The sequence below is a fragment of the Mercenaria mercenaria genome, chromosome 3 (genome assembly GCF_021730395.1).
Source record: "Mercenaria mercenaria strain notata chromosome 3, MADL_Memer_1, whole genome shotgun sequence".
Classification (NCBI taxonomy): Eukaryota; Metazoa; Mollusca; class Bivalvia; order Venerida; family Veneridae; genus Mercenaria; species Mercenaria mercenaria.
Genome location: NC_069363.1, coordinates 102,968,315 through 102,987,355, shown reverse-complemented (window position 1 = coordinate 102,987,355; position 19,041 = coordinate 102,968,315). Strand labels below are relative to the sequence as shown.

At 38.0% G+C, this 19,041-nt stretch overlaps 1 protein-coding gene across 2 annotated transcripts in view; it reads left to right on the top strand.

Annotated features, from left to right (window-relative positions):
* LOC123523770 (stimulated by retinoic acid gene 6 protein-like) overlaps positions 1 to 19,041 on the top strand; it is a 59,092-nt gene that overhangs the window by 14,755 nt on the left and 25,296 nt on the right. For both annotated transcript variants that reach the window (XM_045301417.2, XM_045301418.2), the window contains exons 6-13: positions 1,710 to 1,770; positions 6,627 to 6,761; positions 11,379 to 11,464; positions 11,836 to 11,944; positions 13,698 to 13,773; positions 14,784 to 14,859; positions 15,559 to 15,640; positions 16,458 to 16,506. In XM_045301417.2, the coding sequence (XP_045157352.2) occupies positions 1,710 to 1,770; positions 6,627 to 6,761; positions 11,379 to 11,464; positions 11,836 to 11,944; positions 13,698 to 13,773; positions 14,784 to 14,859; positions 15,559 to 15,640; positions 16,458 to 16,506 (674 nt within the window). The remainder of the gene's footprint in view (positions 1 to 1,709; positions 1,771 to 6,626; positions 6,762 to 11,378; positions 11,465 to 11,835; positions 11,945 to 13,697; positions 13,774 to 14,783; positions 14,860 to 15,558; positions 15,641 to 16,457; positions 16,507 to 19,041) is intronic.

Sequence of the window (19,041 nt, the reverse complement as noted above, 5' to 3'; positions counted from 1 at the left end):
ACTATACGCGCGTTATCAGGACTCCCCAGGACGGCGATTGACGAGTATAGTCGCGGCACCGAGATCATGATGATTGCGATAAGTACTTGTTAATTTTTGATAATCTTGACAAAAGCAAAATTACTTTGCATACTGGCTATTATTTCTTTGATGTAATAATTACTAGTTGTGCTAATAATTAGTTCCATTGTTAAAATAAATGTCTGTAACTATGCGGTAATGGAAATGAAATAAAAAGACGATCTCCGCTGTGTTTCGTTCATACTGTATTTCAAAAGAGTAAAATAATGTCGTCGGCCAGAGATCTTTCTTAAAATGAAGAAAATATTTGTTTATTATCATGCTGATTCTGGAATATCAGTTCCGTCGGATGATGATTCCGACGATGCGATTCCATTATCAGACAAATGAATGGTCAGAAAAAGTTTTAGAAGGCTGAAATATTGGTACACTTACATTACATACGATACAAATGGACAAAAAATAACACAACAAAGCATGTTTCATAAAATACAAAAAAGTATATGGAAATAAACGCATGTTTGTAAATTTAATAATTATTCAAAGATGGATGTAAATATTACAACTTAACTGTCTCAGCGCGTGACACACAACATTTGTGTACATGTTTAGAAATAGATTATACATCAAAATAAACCACTGATATTCACACAAAAACGGGTGTAAATTTATGTAATGCTGATGTAAATATTCAGTGTTAATGATGCATTTCTATTTATGGGAATTTAATGTTCAAATATCTATTAAACGCAGTAGGTGTGTTAAAATTATGAATATTTCGAAGTGAAAATTTTGTTCTATTTGAATATAAGCTACGGACGAAATTGGATATAAAAAATATTTGTTCAAACTTCGAATATTTTGTAAGTATATTTCAATTTACACCCAAGTTAATAATGTTTCCCTGCATGATTTCAACTGACTGTATGCGAGTGTGATTATGATAAGGTTAGATAATGTTCTTCGACGTCAGGTGGTGATTCTTATCCCGCCGCAGCTGGTATGTTATGATATCGGCCTCAGGGAGTTAACTGTTCAAAATCTGATTACTATTTGTTTCAATTTGTGTAACATGTACATTCGGTGGTCTAGTGGTAACATACTTGACTGTCAGTCTAGAGGTTCGAGGTTCGTATCCCGGTCCAGACATTTAAAATATCTGAGAATGATACTCTTGAGTGTATCCCACCTAACGTAAAGGTCAGTACTGGTTCTTAAAGACGACTTTGTGTGTATCGGTGCTATACACATGACGCGTTAAAGAAATAGGCTGGGCTAAGTCTATATATAAAAGACATCTCTCTCTCTCTCTCTCTCTCTCTCTCTCTCGGGGGGTTGGGTCGTCTCTATATAAATGTGGTTTAATAATACATGCAAAATAACAGCTAATTCATTTGGTAATGGTAGCCGACTAGACTTTATTGATGAATTGGCAAGTAAGCCTATATCTAAATTCCGTGTGATAAAATTATAAAAAAAGTCATGTCTTTTTGTTGTTTTGGAGTTGTTTTTTTCTCACTTTTGATTTAATCTAGATCTTGTACAAGTTGTAGCATGTGTAAAATAAGTATTTTAAGCAAACTTACATACAAATTACAGTGTATTTAAATTTGAATTTGATACTTTTCAGTATGATAAAGATGTAAACACACACATATGTTTTGTTCACCTTTGTTTTGTTCTTGCAGGTTTATTTTTGAGCTCTTCCAAAGCATTCAGATTGGAAGATGTTTCGTGAAGTACCCGGATGTAAGGAATACATTGTAAAATAAATATTTAGGTGATATTTATAAGTAGCTATTTCTATGTTGACCTTAAAGGAAAAAAAGCAGTTTTGTTTTATTACTAAGGTTATGCACTGTATTTAGTTACATGTGTATGTTTTATATCCGAACTGTAAGAGTCGACCATTTTCAGGCCAGTTCAGACAAAATTAAAAGCAGGTGTTGTATCAAATAATTAATCGTGTCTAGGGACGAAAAATCATCATTACTAGTTCAGTTTATTAACATTTTCACATGATATTAACATTTGATAAATAATCGTATTATATCTATTATCATGTTGTCTTACTATAATTATCATTTAAGGTAAAGAAGGCGTATTGAGCGGGTATTTCAAAAACATCTTTGATAACATGTTTGAAAAATTATAACAAAAGCTGATCTTCACCCGACGTACAATTATTAAAAAGGTCAAATGCACACTTTTTACACAAATGGCGTCGAAAAATCACGTTTTAGCCTAGACCTAAATAGTTATGACGTTGCAGGTTTTACGGCGATTAATTTAGTTTCGGGGCATCCATTCAATTCAAAAAGTATTTTTCCCATTTAATATAAAGTCACATTGAAACCTATACGGTGATTTAATCTTCAAGTATGTACTCCGACTATTCGCCGAAGGAATGCTTACTTTATGCAATCAAAGCCTTGAGATGTCTGGTGGTTGCGGGTTTTGCTAGAGTTATTTTCATATTAAATGGCAGTCTATAAATATACATGTATAAGAAACAAATACTAATGTGCCTCATATCTAAGATAAACTCTGCTTGACCTTACATGAACAGCTGGAATTCAGTGATGTAACCATGGGCTGGAATACCTAATCATTGACAGATCTTATATAATCTAAATGGCCAGTGTGAATGGACAGAGGATGAATAAGAACTGCTTAATCATTGATAATTCATCCGCATTGTTCATGAATGGGACTACTTTATATAGCACATGAACATCCTTTGGATGTGATTTGGAATCAAATAAAGATGCTACATGATTGTCAGAAATACACTTAACTTTGGTAGCGGGATAAACCCGCAACCAAAAATCATTCCAAAATCTTTTTACGAAATTATTGTCGAGCGGAATGACTAAGTAGTGTGTAGAAACTGTCCCACAGACTTTTTTAAAAACTAAAATTATCATATGAATTATCATATGAATTTATTTTACTGTAAAATGAGAGAAAAAATACGGGGGTCTCCGACTTCGTTTTCGCTGTAGTGTCTAAAATTTTCCTCTAACCCGCTACCCCCTCCCCCCTCCCCCCCCCACACACACACCTTCCACGCGCATATTTTGTGCATCAAAATTTCAGAAAGAACTGTTTGTGAGAAATAAGTTAATCACAAAAAAAGTTTACAACGACATGAATTTTATTTAAAGCGTATTCTAATTTTCTAAGTCATTTTCCGATTTCTTTCCAATTTTTATTGTCACACTTGTAAATCTGAATGCATGTTACACACAAAAACGTTATGAAAAAAAGGATTTTTTTTATTAAACATCTTACTGCTCGTTCTCTCCTCCATAGATTTTTTTTTTAAATTTTCTGAAAATGTTCCTCAAATGTTTTTGAATAAAATAAGATTATAAAATTCCTTGACTACCGGGTTCATTTTCACGCTACGATGCTATGAAAACTGGGAAGTCTTGACACAGTTAAAACGTTACGTCTTTCCCCCCGCGTTTTTCAACCAAGTTCACATTGTATGTTTGTAGGATTTAATTGCAGCCTTTATTTTACGGCTTGTTTCATTATTAAATAACTGTTCGTATTTGATTAAAGCCTATTTCAACTGTTTCATAAATAGTTCAATACAATTTTCTCCTGAATCCGTGGATATTCAGTTCGAGCCCGACTAGCCACAGCGCTCCATGAAGTGGGTAAGTTGTCAATTTCTTACGGAGAGTGACTACTGGTTAGAAACTATAAAGACAGGTTGTGTAAGCAGACCGCCGTGACGTAATTGGTGAGAAACGGCGTAAACCCAACACAATGGTTATCAAATGCATAAGTGCAATGACTTATTTTTCTACTTTTTGAACGTCTGAGGTTAACTTCATGTCGTTTTGACTGTGAATATTTCGACCAACTTAAAAGTCAGAATTAGCCAGGAATGATTATTGTTTTTGGGTTTTACCATGTTTCATCTTTATGATATATTTTTCGTCAACATTTTATTTTTTTACAAGCATAAAACTCTTTTTCCACAGTAACTTACAACTGTCCCATTGAAAAATATTAGTCAATGACAGAGTGACTGAACCGGACGACAAACCTATGATCGCTCGATTGACGGGCGAACTATTGTGCCGTTCGGTCCGACATGAGGGGTGGGGGTAATTTTTGACTGGGTAAATTAGACAAGAGGCTATTTTCACAGGGTCATTTGTATTTGAAGTTTAAAAACTGGAATTATTTCAAAATCTGACTTGCACATATTTGTTAACCATGGTTTAAAATGTTCATTTAAAAAGATGAAAGTTAACATTGTGGGAAAGGCTGAATACGCCGATGTTGAAATAACTGGTAACCCGACCACAATACTTTTTTGCCTGTGTTAAAAAGATATTTTATGTATGAAACAAATATGATTAAAATAAAAAGCGCATTAGTTCATTGTTATCACTACCCTTCTGTTTATTCATATTAAATTTTTACCGTTTTTCTTTTTTTCTTTTTTTTTCTCTTGATAGTGCCATTTCAAAAAAGAGACTGAGCGGTCATGTTTCGGGGGACCTGGGTTCTAAATTATTGCGTAAAAGTTTAGAAACGGCACCGATTTTTCATATTTTATACTTCAGTTCATTTACATCTATGGAACAGAGTTAGGGCAAAGCTGCATTATGCTTTCGTACATCCAATCTTGGGATTTACATATATGCATTTGTGGTTCTCATGTTCACATGCTTCCTTCTGACATTCCATTTTTAAAAACATCTGACGGGAATACCATTAAAATTGTTTGATAAAATTGTAGTAGGAAATATGTTTAGGCTACGTAGAACCCATTTAAGTAAAAATTAAAAGTTCATGTTTCATCTGTATGATTTTTTTTTTTCGTTTTTTCGTACAACTGAATAAAATAAACCAACAGATATCATCATTAAAAACTAAAAAGAGACCCCCCAAAAAATGTGCCAGCAGCTGGGTTTTAATTTACGACTAAAAGGTTACTCGGCCAACGCCGTATCATCCGCAGTACCGTAACTTCTTTTCTATAACATATTTAACAATTAAAAGGGAGATTTTCAATGGATAGTAAACGTAGCTGCCTGTCAAACAGTCGATGAATGTTATAGTTTTTTAATGTTAATGTTACTTTTTAGAAACAAATGATATCTCAATTGACTTAATGCAATAAATAACACGCGTTTGATGATACACAGGCCTTTTCAAACTTGATTACCGGACGCCTAGACAAATCAAACAGGTTAGGTCCGGTCACCGGACACATAGCCAAAATGCGCAGTGTCGTATCTTTTCCGTGGTTTAGCGGAAGCTTCCGAGCACGAAGATAAAAGCGCCCTCAGGTATCATAATAAGAGATGTACATTATGGTAACCTCATTATGCTTAGTGCTATGCAGCATTCTGCATAGTGACAAGGGAGATTGTGTGTGCTCGCATGTCTTAAACTTTGTTAGCTGTTCATGCGTACGAGTAAGCATATTCAACCCGTCCAGGATCCACTTCTGTCCATATCATCAGCACATAGACAACATAAACATATGGGAAAGGAGTGTCTAGGTTAACAAGAAGCTAATACACCGAGTGATGCATGTCACATTGCAGCATGACTGAAAGCAAGATAATCATAATGTCATAGAATAATGAAGAAGTAACCATGTTATTAAAATGAAACAATTAAGCAAGTATGAATGTCAGAAAGGAATACGCAAACATAAGACGCACAAATGGTCATGTAACACTGCAAAATGGGATGTCAGAAGGAAGCATGTGAACATGAGAATACATATATGTAAATAGCAAGATCGGATGTGCGAAACAGCGAAAGGACAATGCAGTTCTTGTCCTACTTCTGTTCCATACATATCACCAGGTTTTGTTTCAAGCTTAAGTTTAAAATTACAGCGATTTAGCGGCTATATCCAACTATAATATTAACGTTATTCAAATTTGAAAAAAAATACACATACTTATAAAAACGGTGGAAGTTTTGATCCGAGTGTTAAATATGAATATGGTCAAATGCTGACAAAATCTTAGCCATATTTTTACTCTTATCATAAATATATATATATATTTTTGCTTTAAGGCGTCCATTCTATATTTGATGGAAAAGATTATAACAGAGAATATATTTAAAGTAGGCAGTAGTTACATCCACTCCTTTTATGAACTACAAGTAGATATTTTATTGTTTAAATATGACGAAAAACTGGATGCAAAATGAAATCTTTAGCATACAGGCTGTTTACCGTCAACGTTTAGAACGCTAAGACATGGCGTCGTCAAGGGTAATGTTTGTCGTTCCGCTAGATGACGCGCCTTCTTGACCTTAAGGTAGTGGACCCATAATGAAACTCGGCAATTTCCGTGTGATTACGTACTCTCGTTAAGCGATTCGGTATTCTTCGGAAGTACAGTAGCTTAATGTACACTTTACTTTCTGTAAACACCGGAAAATGCCGAAATCGCATTCGGATTATACGTAATTTGCCGAACGTCAATGAGGCTCCATTACCTTAATTGTAAACTAAACTTTAGTGACATTATCTTCTTTTTTCTATTACCGTTGAAATGTTGTATATTTCCCAGCTATACTTCAGATTATTATTTTAATTTTCTTTGATGCAGAGGAATGTGAATTACGCAGCCCACATTCTAATACAAGAAATGCCGGTAACTACCTGTGATTTCTTGGTAGTGTTAAAGTTCTGCTGGAAGCTCTACAAGTGTTTCAAGAAAGGAGTCTACAAAATCAGCCATGAGGTAAGAACATTTAAGGTATGACCCACCTAATGGTGAATATTTCAAATGTTCAAAATAATGTTACAGTAATCTAATGTATCCAGGGAAAGACTTGTATGCAAAATTTAAACAACTTTTACCATGCCGTTTTTTAATTTATAAATGTTGTATAATTCATGGTATTTCCTCATTCTCAAGTAGAGACAAATTTCAAAGTGATGGCCGCTGTCCAAAATGTTTGCAGAGAATTCATTATATCATTAATTTTGATAAAAGAAACGTCAAACTATAGGTAAACAAATATAAAACACAAAATAAAACTGTGAATATCAAACCGAGTCTGCTATTATTGGTCCTTCACGGGTGTTTCACAGGAGGGACGTAATGACTTGCCCACGTCTGCTCGTCAGTCCATCCGTTACACAAAATGGAATCCTACGATGACTTTGGAAGTACACTGTACTTTTTCATGAAACTAGATGGCAATATACAGAATATGTACATTTTTGTTCCTATGGAAAGTTGGCATCAAATATAGTAGCTATGGCAACAAATTGTTTAAAAATATGGCAATACGTGCCAAAGTTGAATCCTGCCATACTATAACGTTATAGATAAGATATTTTTCATAAACTTGGACCATGGGTAAATGTCAGTATGGAAATATGCTTGTTTTAACTGTGTTTCTAGAGCAACAAATGTGGTTGCTATGGTGACGATATATTAAAAAGCACAAGAGATATTTTTTCCATGAAACTGGGTACGTGCATAGAAGACAGTGTGGAAAACGTCTACAATATTGTTTTACGTTGTCGGTCCGCCCTTTTTCAGGAAACATGAACATATATAGATGGCATTATGTAGAATATGCACACTATTAAAGTGTTAGTTTATTCGTCTATTCGTCTGCCAGTTTGTCTTTCTGTCTTTTACTCACAGAAGATATATCCTTTGCCAACTTAAAAAAAGTAAAATATTTTTTAAATGATGTATCATAGTTTACAAGGATCGGTTATTTGGAGAATATGTAGGTACTTTTAGTTTCATTATAAGCATATGTAGTTCCTGTAGCAGTAAGTATGTAAAATTCCATTTAGCATGGTTGTTTTTTTTTCACACCCAACTTTATAGTCGTGTTCTACACTTGCAATTTGATCATCTACGGGGCTTCAAGCATGGTCGTGTTCTACGTTTCGAGCTTGGTCGTGTTCTACGCTTCCAGCATGGTCATGTTCTACGCTTCTAGCTTGGTCTTTTTAACGCTACCAGCATTTACACTTTTAACATGGTCGTGCTATACGCTTTCAGCATGGTCGTGCTCTTTGCTTCCAGCATGGTCGTGCTCTACGCTTCCAGCATGGTCGTGCTCTTTGCTTCCAGCATGGTCGTGCTCTTTGCTTCCAGCATGGTCGTGCTCCTTGCTTCCAGCATGGTCGTGCTCTACGCTTCCAGTTTGATCGTGTTCTAGGTTGCCATCGTGATCGCGCTCTACGCTTCCAGCTTGGTTGTGTTCTACACGTTCAGCATGGTCGTACTCTACGCTTTCAGCATGGTCGTTTTCTACACATTCAGCATGTTCTTGCTCTTCGCTTCCAGTTTGGTCGTGTGCTATGCTTCCAGGATGTTCGTGCTCTACGCTTCAGCATGGTCGTGTTGTACGCTTCCAGCATGGTCGTTTTCTTCGCTACCAGCTTTGTCGTGCTCTTCGCTTCCAGCATGGTCGTGCTCTACGCTTCTAGTTTGATCGTGTTCTACGCTGCCATCGTGATCGCGCTCTACGCTTCCAGGTTGGTCGTTTTCTACACATTCAGCATGGTCTTACTCTACGCTTTTTGTTTGGTGGTGTTCTACGATTCCATGATGGTCGTTTTCTACGCTTCCAGCATGGTCGTGTTCTACGCTTTCAGCTTGGTCATATTCTACGCTTCCAGCATAGTCGTGTTCTAAACTCTAAGCATGAGCGTGTTCTACGCTCTCAGCTTGGTCGTGTTCTAAGGTTCCAGCTTCGTCGTGTTCTACGCTTCCAGCATGGTCGTGTTCCACACTTTCAGCATGGCCATGTTCTACACTTTCAGCACGGCCGTGTTCTACACTTTCAGCATGATCGTTTTCTACGCATCAAGCTTGGACGTGTTCTAAACTTTCAGCATGGTCGTATTCTACGCTCCAGAATGATCGTGTTCTAAACTTTTAGCTTGGTCGTGTTCTATGCTTCCAGCATGGCCGTGTTCTACACTTTCATCATAGCCTTGTTCTACACTGTCAGCATGGTCGCGTTCTACGCTTCCAGCTTGGCCATGTTCTTAACTTTCAGCATGGTTGTGACCTACGCTTCCAGCTTCGTCGTGTTCTACGCTTCCAGCATGGTCATTTTCTACGCTTCCAGCATGGTCGTGTTCTACGCTTTCAACTTGGTTGTATTCTACGCTTCCAGCATGGTCGTGTTCTACACTTTCAGCATGGTCGTGTTCTACGCATCAAGCTTGGACGTGTTCTAAACTTTTAGCATGGTCGTATTCTACGCTCCAGAATGATCGTGTTCTAAACTTTTAGTATGGTCGTGTTGTACGCTTCAGGCTTGGTCGTGTTCTACGCTTCCAGCATGGCCGTGTTCTACACTTTTAGCATGGCCGTGTTCTACACTGTCTCATGGTCGTGATCTACGCTTCCAGCTTGGTCATGTTCTTAACTTTCAGCATGGTCGTGATCTACGCTTCCAGCTTCGTCGTGTTCTACGCTTCCAGCATGGTCATTTTCTACGCTTCCAGCATGGTCGTGGGGGCCTCCGTGGCCGAGTGGTTAAGGTCGCTGACTTCAAATCACTTACCCCTCATCGATGTGGGTTCGAGCCGCACTCGGGGCGCTGAATTCTTCATGTGAGGAAGCCATCCAGCTGGCTTACGGAAGGTCGGTGGTTCTACCCAGGTGCCCGCTCGTGATGAAATAATGCACGGAGGGGCACCTGGGGTCTTCCTCCACCATTAAAGCTGGAAAGTCGCCATATGACCTATCTTGTGTCGGTGCGACGTTAAATCCAACCAAAAAAAAAAAAAAAAAAAAGAGCATGGTCGTGTTCTACGCTTTCAACTTGGTTGTATTGTACGCTTCCAGCATGGTCGTATTCTACACTTTCAGCATGGTCGTGTTCTACGCATCACGCTTTGACGTGTTCTAAACTTTCAGCATGGTCGTATTCTACGCTCCAGAATGATCGTGTTCTAAACTTTTAACATGGTCGTGTTTTACGCTTCAAGCTTGGTTGTGTTCTACGCTTCCAGCATGGTCGTGTTCCACACTTTCAGCATGGCCGTGTTCTACACTGTCAGCATGGTCTTCGTCGTGTTCTACGCTTCCAGTATGGTCATTTTCTACGCTTCCAGCATGGTCGTGTTCTACGCTTTCAGCTTGGTTTTATTCTACGCTTCCAGCATGGTCGTGTTCTATGCTTTCAGCTTAGTTTTATTCTACGCTTCCAGCTTGGCCGTGTTCTACGCTTTCAATTTGGTCGTTTTCTACGCTTCCAACATAGTCGTGTTCTACGCTTCCAGCATGGTCGTGTTCTACGCTTCCAGCATGGTCGTGTTCTACACTTTCAGCATGGCCGTGTTCTACACTGTCAGCATGGTCTTCGTCGTGTTCTACGCTTCCAGCATGGTCATTTTCTACGCTTCCAGCGTGGTCGTGTTCTACGCTTCCAGCATGGTCGTGTTCTAAACTTTCAGCATGGTCGTGTTCTACGCGCCCAGCATGGTCGTGTTCTACGCGCCCAGCATGGCCGTGTTCTACGCTTCCAGCATGGTCGTGTTCTACGCTTCCAGCTCGGTTTATTCTACGCTTCCAGCTTGGTTGTGTTCTACGCTTCCAGCTTGTTCATGTTCTACGCTTTCAGCTTGGTTTTATTCTACGCTTCCAGCATGGTCGTGTTCTAAACTTTCAGCATGGCCGTGTTCTACGCGCCCAGCATGGTCGTGTTCTAAACTTTCATTATGGTCGTGTTCTACGCTTCCAGCTTGGCCGTGTTTTACGCTTTCAATTTCGTCGTTTTCTATGCTTCCAGCATAGTCGTGTTCTACGCTTTTAGCATGGTCGTGTTCTACGCTTCCAGCGTAGTCGTGTTCTACGCTTCAAGCATGGTCGTGCTCTACACCTTCTGCTTTGTCGTGTTCTACGCTTACAGCATGGTCGTGTTTTATATTTCTAGCTTGGTCGTGCTTTACATTTTTAGCTTGGTCGTGTTCTATGAATCCAGCTTGATCGTGTTCTACGCTTCCATCATGGTCGTGTTGTACACTTCCAGCAAGCCTTGTTTTACACTTTCAGCTTGGTCGAGTTGTACGCTTGCAGTATGGTCGTGTTCTACGTTTTAAGCTTTCAGCTTCCAGCTTGTTCGGCGAATTCCGCTTCGAGATTGATCGTTTTCTACGTTTTCAACTTGGACGCGGCGAACGCTTTTACTTTGGTGGTGTTCAATGCTTCCAGCTTGGTTATTTTCTACACTTCCGAAGGATTTTCTTGCACTTTATTGATTATACAATTAGCATCTGATCTTATACCACTTTAATAAATATCAAAACATCAGGAACTGTATATGTGTTTAGATAAGATAATTTCCTCTTAATTGATATAATGTACTTTCAGGATCAAGTAAAACTGTGTAAGAATTTTCATTTAACATATGTGAAACATCTTGTCAACAGGCATTGCAAGAATGTAACTAAAGACAGGTATGCATATAGATTTTATTGATTTGGTAACTACTTGTTTATATTTGAAATGTATCTTTAAGGAGCGTATAGGCAGTTCAGTGCTTCTGAATTCATACTGGCCAATATAAATCACACCTTGAAAAAAATTTACTGTTCGTTTGAGATAATGGTAAGAAAATATTTTCTGTCATATTTTCTTACCATTATCTCAAACGAATACCAAAAGACAGAAATAAACAACTTACAAGCATTATTCTATGTAAAAATACAAAAATACCCAATTTAAAAATTGAAGGTATTTAGACCAGCCATACCTTATGAAATGGTGAACCTAAATGAAATTTAATTTTTGTATATTTCATAATTTTGTTGTTTTTTGCCATCTGTAGAACCTGGAAGCAAAAGATACAGTCTAAGATAATGCGACCAGTACCAGGCTTCCGATTTCCTATTGCTGTCATGGTTACAACTTTCATGTCCTGTGTTATGTTGTACATGGTAAGTCTGTCTCATATGTTATGTTGTTTTATGTACATGGTTAGTCCAATTCCTTTATGTCATGTTTTACTGTTGTAAATTATTATTCCAACTCCTTCATATCATGTTTTATATAGTAAGTCCAATTCCTTCATGTCATGTTTTATATAGTAAGTCCAACTCCTTCATGTCATATTTTATATAGTAAGTCCAATTCCTTCATATCATGTTTTATATAGTAAGTTCAATTCCTTCACGTCATGTTTGATATAGTAAGTCTAACTCCTTTATGTCATATTTTATATAGTAAGTCCATCTCCTTCATATCATGTTTTATATAGTAAGTCTAATTCCTTCATGTCATGTTTGATATAGTTTGTCCACCTTCTTCATATCATGTTTAATATAGTAAGACCAACTCCTTCATGTCATGTTTGATATAGTAAGTCCAGCTCATTCATATCATGTTTTATTTAGTAAGTTCAATTCCTTCATGTGTTATGTTGTACATGGTAAGTCTAACTCTTTCATGTCATGTATTATGCTGTATATAGTAAGTCCAACTCTTTCATGTTATGTATTACATAGTAAGTTCAACTCCTTCATGTCATGTTATATATATAAAGTCCAACTCTTTCATGTCATGTTTGATATAGTAAGTCCAACTCCTTCATGTCATGTTTTATATAGTAACTCCAACTCCTTCATGTCATGTGTTATGTTGTACATGGTAAGTCCAACTCTTTCATGTCACGTATTATATAGTAAGTTCAACTCCTTCGTGTCATGTTTTATATAATAAGTCCAACTCTTTCTTGTCATGCATTATATAGTATATGACATGTGTTATGTTGTACATGTTAAGTCAATCGTCTTCATGTCATATGTTATGTTGTATTATGTATATGATAAGTCAATCCCCTTCATGTCATGTGTTATGTTACATTATGCATATGGTAAGGCAGTCTTCTTTATGTCATGTTTGATTCTGTATATGATATGTCCAACTCCTTCATGACATGTGTTATGTTATACTTGTTAACTCAGTCTCATTCATGTCATGTGTGATGCTGTATATAATGAGTCCAACTTCTTCATGTCATGTGTTATTTTGTAAACGATTAGTCACAATCTCTTTTATGTTATTTGTAATGCTGTATATGGTAAGTCAGTGTCTTACCTGTCAAATGCTATGTTGTACACGGTAATTCAATCTCTTTCATGTTATGTGTAAAGTTGAACTTGGTAACTATGTCTCCTTCCTGTCACGTAAGTCCTACTCCTTGTAGCTGTTATGCCAGCAATTCACATTGTTGGGGCCAGTGCTGTTTTAATGTGATAAAAACGACAAAATTTGAGTTTTAGGACAGGTAAAGTATTCTAACTTGGTCATATTTGAACAGTTTTAAACGTTAGTTTATTTTTATTTTTGGAAACATATCCAGGTTTCGTCGAATTATGAATTTCTATTTGTTATTTTGAAAAATGATTTTAGCCTCCAATATGAGACAGAAATCGAATATTTCAGTGGTCTTTGCTCATGCTCTTTAACCAACTGTAAATGAGCAACAGTCACAGGCGTGTTATAGCAACAGTCAATGGCGTGTTATAGCAACAGTCACAGGCGTGTTTTAGCAAATCTTTCTAATAATGGGGGCATCTGTATAACAGGTTGACCACTCAGTGTAATTTCTTATATGTCGGCATGTGTCCAAAGTAACGCAAATGTCACTTATGGAAACTATTCTTTTATATATTATATTTCTTTTGGCAGGTTGGTCTATACTGTGCAGAGTTTATGGAGATTCGTGCTAAATATTACTTCCCAGACTTTGTGGATCTTTTACAGGGTAAAGTAAATACGGACATCTAAAATGATTTGTGATTAGATTTCTGTCATTTTTGTAGAGTAATAGTATTTATTATATTATATTTTGTATCTATGGAGACTGCTAAATAGTGGTTGGTTTATGCTAAATCTCAAGTGCTCATGTCGTTTTTTGTCTTAAATTTATTCAAACAAAACGCACCGTGGCCGAGTGGTTAAGGTCTCTGACTTCAAATCAGTTTCCCCTCACTGATGTGGGTTCAAGCCCCGCTGGGGGCGTAAAATACTTCATGCGAGGAAGCCATCCAGCTAGCTTACAGAAGGGTGTTGGTTCTACCAAGGGGCCCGCCCGTGATGAAAAATGCCCAGAGGGTCATCAGGGGTCTTCCTTCAAAACGAAAAGCTAGAAAATCGCCCTATGACATAGAATTGTGTCGATATGACGTTAAACCCTACAGAAAAAGAAAAAAACAACAACAAACAAATCGTTTGCAAGCAAAATAAACAATTGAAAAATAATTAGATTTCCTAAAAAGGCCAAACAAAATTTGCTGTTGAAATTACATTTCACGTGTTTAATAAAAGACTATGTATTCCCTACAACCGTCTCAGTAGCTCAGCATTTGAGTGCAGAATATCTGGGGTAAGATCCTTGGCCGCGCCATACGAAAGGCGTGAAAACTGTACTGGTACCTCCATTGCCAGGCATCCAGTATCTAAAGGGTTTTACCAGGAGGTAAATTTACCCAGGTAAGTATATGTGTAACTAGATAACATGCTTGTTGCACTTGTAGCCCATGTTGTCTTTTGATCAAATGTGACGTTATGGTAACGGACCCAGATGTGGGATAACGTAATCTCCCGATGCTTCTTTGGCATTCTTCGGCATTCTCCGACTGTTAATGTAGCTCTTACGAGCAACCCTACGGAGGAAAAAAATGTAATCACACAGAAATCACCTTTATTCATTATGGGTCCAATGCCTTGAATAGAGGTTATCTTAAATATTCGTGTTTTCCTTTTTTGTTTTAGCTGCGAATGTTGTTGCCACAATAATAACAATGATGTGTGGAATCAGGAACATCTATCTCTTCCTCATGAACTACAGGTATATTATTGCTTCTCTGGCAACAATGATGTATGGAATCAGAAACTTGTATCTCTACCTCATTCATGAAACATAGGTATTTTACGGCTTCTCTAGCGATATCAATGATGTGTGGTGTCAGAAACATCTACAGGTATTTCATTGCTTCTCTAGCAACAAAATTGTGTAGAATAAAACCATCTATCTTTTCCTTATGAACTTCATTTATATTATTGCTTCTATAGCAGCACTGATGCGTAGAATCAAAAACATCCATCATTTCCACATGAACTACATGTATATTATTATAGCATATTCTTGATGTGTGGAAGCAGAAACATCTATATTTTCCTCGTGAACTACAGGTTATTATTGCTTCTCTAGCAACAATGATGTATGGAATCAGAATCTTGTATTTTTTCCTCAATCATGAGCCACAGGTATTTTATTACTTCTCTAGCAACAATGTTGTGTGGAATCAGAAACATCAATCTTTTCTTCAAGAACTACAGGTATAGTATTGCTACTCTAGCAACAATAATGTGTGGAATCAGAAATATCTATCTCTTCTTTATGAACTACAAGTATGATGATGCTCATGTCTGATTTGGTAACAAATTAATTGACAAACCATTATGAGTTGTAAAAACAACATTTCATGTGATAGGTCAGAAGAAACAGCTAGTTCATGTTTGCTTTATGTTTTGTTATTCGTTTCAGGCGAGATATGTTACTCATGTATAAAGGTGACAGAAGTTTCGTTCCAAATACTGTACAGACGCCATCACCAAATGTTTACATGGTAAGTAATCTAAATGTACAGTGGCTGTCAGCAAATGTTTACATGGTGAGTAATATAAATGTGCAGATGCAATCACCAAATTTTTAGGTGTAAAGTGATCTAAATGTACAGACGCCGTCAATAAATGTTTACATGGTAAGTAATACAAACATACAGGCGCTAGCACCAAATGTTTATGTGGTAGGTGATCTAAATGTACAGACGCCATCACCAAATGTTACTTGGTAAGTGATCGGAATGCACAAAAGCTGTTACCAAATGTTTAAAATGTATCATAATCACTAAATGTTTACATGGTAGATAACCACCAAATGTTTACATGTTAAGTTATCACCAAATGTTTACATGTTGAGGGATGGAACTGTTCGAACGCCATTGCTAATTTGGCGCCATTGTCAAATGTTTACATGGTAAATAATCACCAAATAATCCTTCGTTAAGTGATTAGCAAATGTTCACTTGATAATTAATTACAAAAACTTTACATGGTAAGTAATCATTAAGTCAAAAGCTTCGGAAAAAAGCATACGTGATCATACCATTTAGCGTGTTTAATTTGTTAGCAAATTGTTATTTGGACGGTACAATCTGTAAATAATAAGTGCCTTCGTGTGGTTTATTGACTGATTTACCACAGCTCAGGATTCAGTTGTGCAGAGGTTCGCATGACAACCATTGTTTGTAGTAGATTTTGTCAATATTGTTTTCCTTTTTTGTTTAACTTTACAGCAAATCAGAAAATATCAATACTTGTATTAGTGTTTTTGCATAATTCTTTTTTGCATCATAACTGAAATGCTTTTGCTTTTATTTGCAGGCTCAGGGGATGAGATTTATCGGTACGTCGATTACTGGAATGCTTTGGGGTAAGTAAATTGTTCTAAATAAGAAAACTTGTGTAAATTACATCTTTCGTCTCTTATAGAGAGTAATTTAATAATACAGTAAAATCAGAAAGCCTGGAGGTATTTGATATCACATCCTGAGCTACATACCGCAATCCGAGCCAAACAACACATCCTTAGCTACATACCGAAATCCGAAACAATAATCACATCCTAAGCTATGCGCCGCAATCCAAGCCAAACAACAAATCCTAAGCTACATACCACAATCTGAATCAAGCCTCATATTCTGAGCTACATACAGCAATCCGAGCCAAACATCACATCCTTAGCTACATACCGTCATCCGAGCTAAACATCACATCCTGAGCTACATATCTCAATCCGAGCCAAAAGTCACATCCTGAGCTACATACAGCAATCCGAGCCAAAAGTCACATCCTGAGCTACATACCATAATCCGAGCCTAAGAACACACCCTGAGCTACACACCGCAACACACCACATCCTGAGCTACACACCTTACACAGCGCAACACATCACATCCTGAGCTACACACCGCAAAACATCACATTCTCAGCTACACACCGTAAACAGTGCAACACGTCACATCCTGTGCTACACATCGTAAACTGCGCAACACGTCATATTCTGAGCTACAAACCGTTAACCGCGCAACACGGCACATACTGAGCTACACACTATAATCCGCGCAACAAGTCATACCAAGAGTAACACATCTTAAAGCGCGCAACAGGTCACATCCCTAGATAATAATCATAAATCGCGCAACATCCCGAGTTAAATACCGCCATCCAAGCCACATGTCACATCATGAGCTCCAAACCGTAAACCGCGCAACACATCGCATCCTAAGCTACACACTATAAACTGCGCAACAATTCACATGCATAGCCACACACCGTAAAGCGACTATAACGTATGACCCTAGCCTACATACGGTAAACCGCGCAACACGTCACATCCTGAGATAACACTGTAAACCGCGCAACACGTCACATCCTTAATTAATCATCATGAACTGCGCAACACGTCACATCCTAAGTTACACACAATAAAGCGCGCAACACGTCACATCCTGAGTTAATTATTATAAACTGCACAACACGTCACATCCTAAGCTACACACAATAAAGCGCGCAACACGTCAAATCCTGAGCTACACACCATTTACCGCGCAACATATGACATCCTGAGCTACACGCCGTATGTCGCACAACAACTCTCATCCTTAGCTGCACATCAAGTGCAACAAATTACATCCAGACCTACACACCATAAACCGATCAACACGTAACATCCTTCGATACAAACAATAAAGCGCACAACACGTCACATCCTTAGCTTCACACCATCAACCGCGCGACACGTAACGTCTTTAGCTACAAATTATAAAGCGCGTAACAAATCACATCCTGTGTTACACACCATCAAGTGTGCAATACGTCACATTCTGAGCTACATACCATCAAGTGCGCAACACGTCACATCTTGAGCTACACACCGTAACTGCGCAACACGACACATTCTGAGCAACTTTCCATAAACTGCGCAACACGTCACATGCTGAGCTATATCGCGTAAACAATGTAATTTGTCACATCCTTCGCTACACACAGTAAACCGCACAACAAGTCACATCCTCTGCTACACACCCTAAACCGCGAAACTAGTCATATCCTGATTTGCCAACCAAGTTACATCCTGAACTTCACACCATAAACAACGCAGCACGTCACATCCTTAGCTACACACCACAAAGCGCACAATACTTCACATCCTGAGCTACACACCATGGTGGATCGATGGTCTAGCGGTAACACGCTTCACTGTCAATCCAGAAGTCCGGGGTTCGAATCCCGTTCCAAGCACTGAAAATTTCTGAGATGCTCTTGAGTGTCTCCCACCTAACTAAGAGGCCTGTACTGGTTCTTCCCATCCAGGAAAGACGGCTTCGCTTGTATCGGTGCTATACACCGGGCACGTGAAAGAACCAGAATGTCTATTCGCAAAGAGCTAGGCTAGTTAGCCGGACAGGCCTGTATCTAAATCTGTTCTCTCTATCTGTTCTGGGGGCTTTATCTCACTCTGTCCCTCTGGTCAGATCGCTCTGAGTCTGTACTAGTAGAGGATGAATTTCGCGCCCTGTGTGGCTGCGTTTCTATATGTAAAGCGCCTTTGAACGTGTTTATCGTGAAAAGGGCGCTCTATGAATCTGGTATAATAATAATTATAATATAAAGCGCGCAACACGTCACATCCTTAGCTACATACCGTGAACTGCGCAAAGCGTCTGATCCTGAGCTACACACTGTAAACTGAGGTACTCATCATGGTCCGTGCAACACGTCATTATAAACCGCGTCACATCCTGAGTTACACATCATAAACTGCGCAAAACTTCAGATCCAGAGCTACACACGTTAAAGAGCGCAACACGTCATATCCTTAGCTACACACTGTAAACCGCACAAAATTTACATCCTGAGCGACACAATCGTAAAGTGCGCAACACGTCACATCCTTAGCTAAACA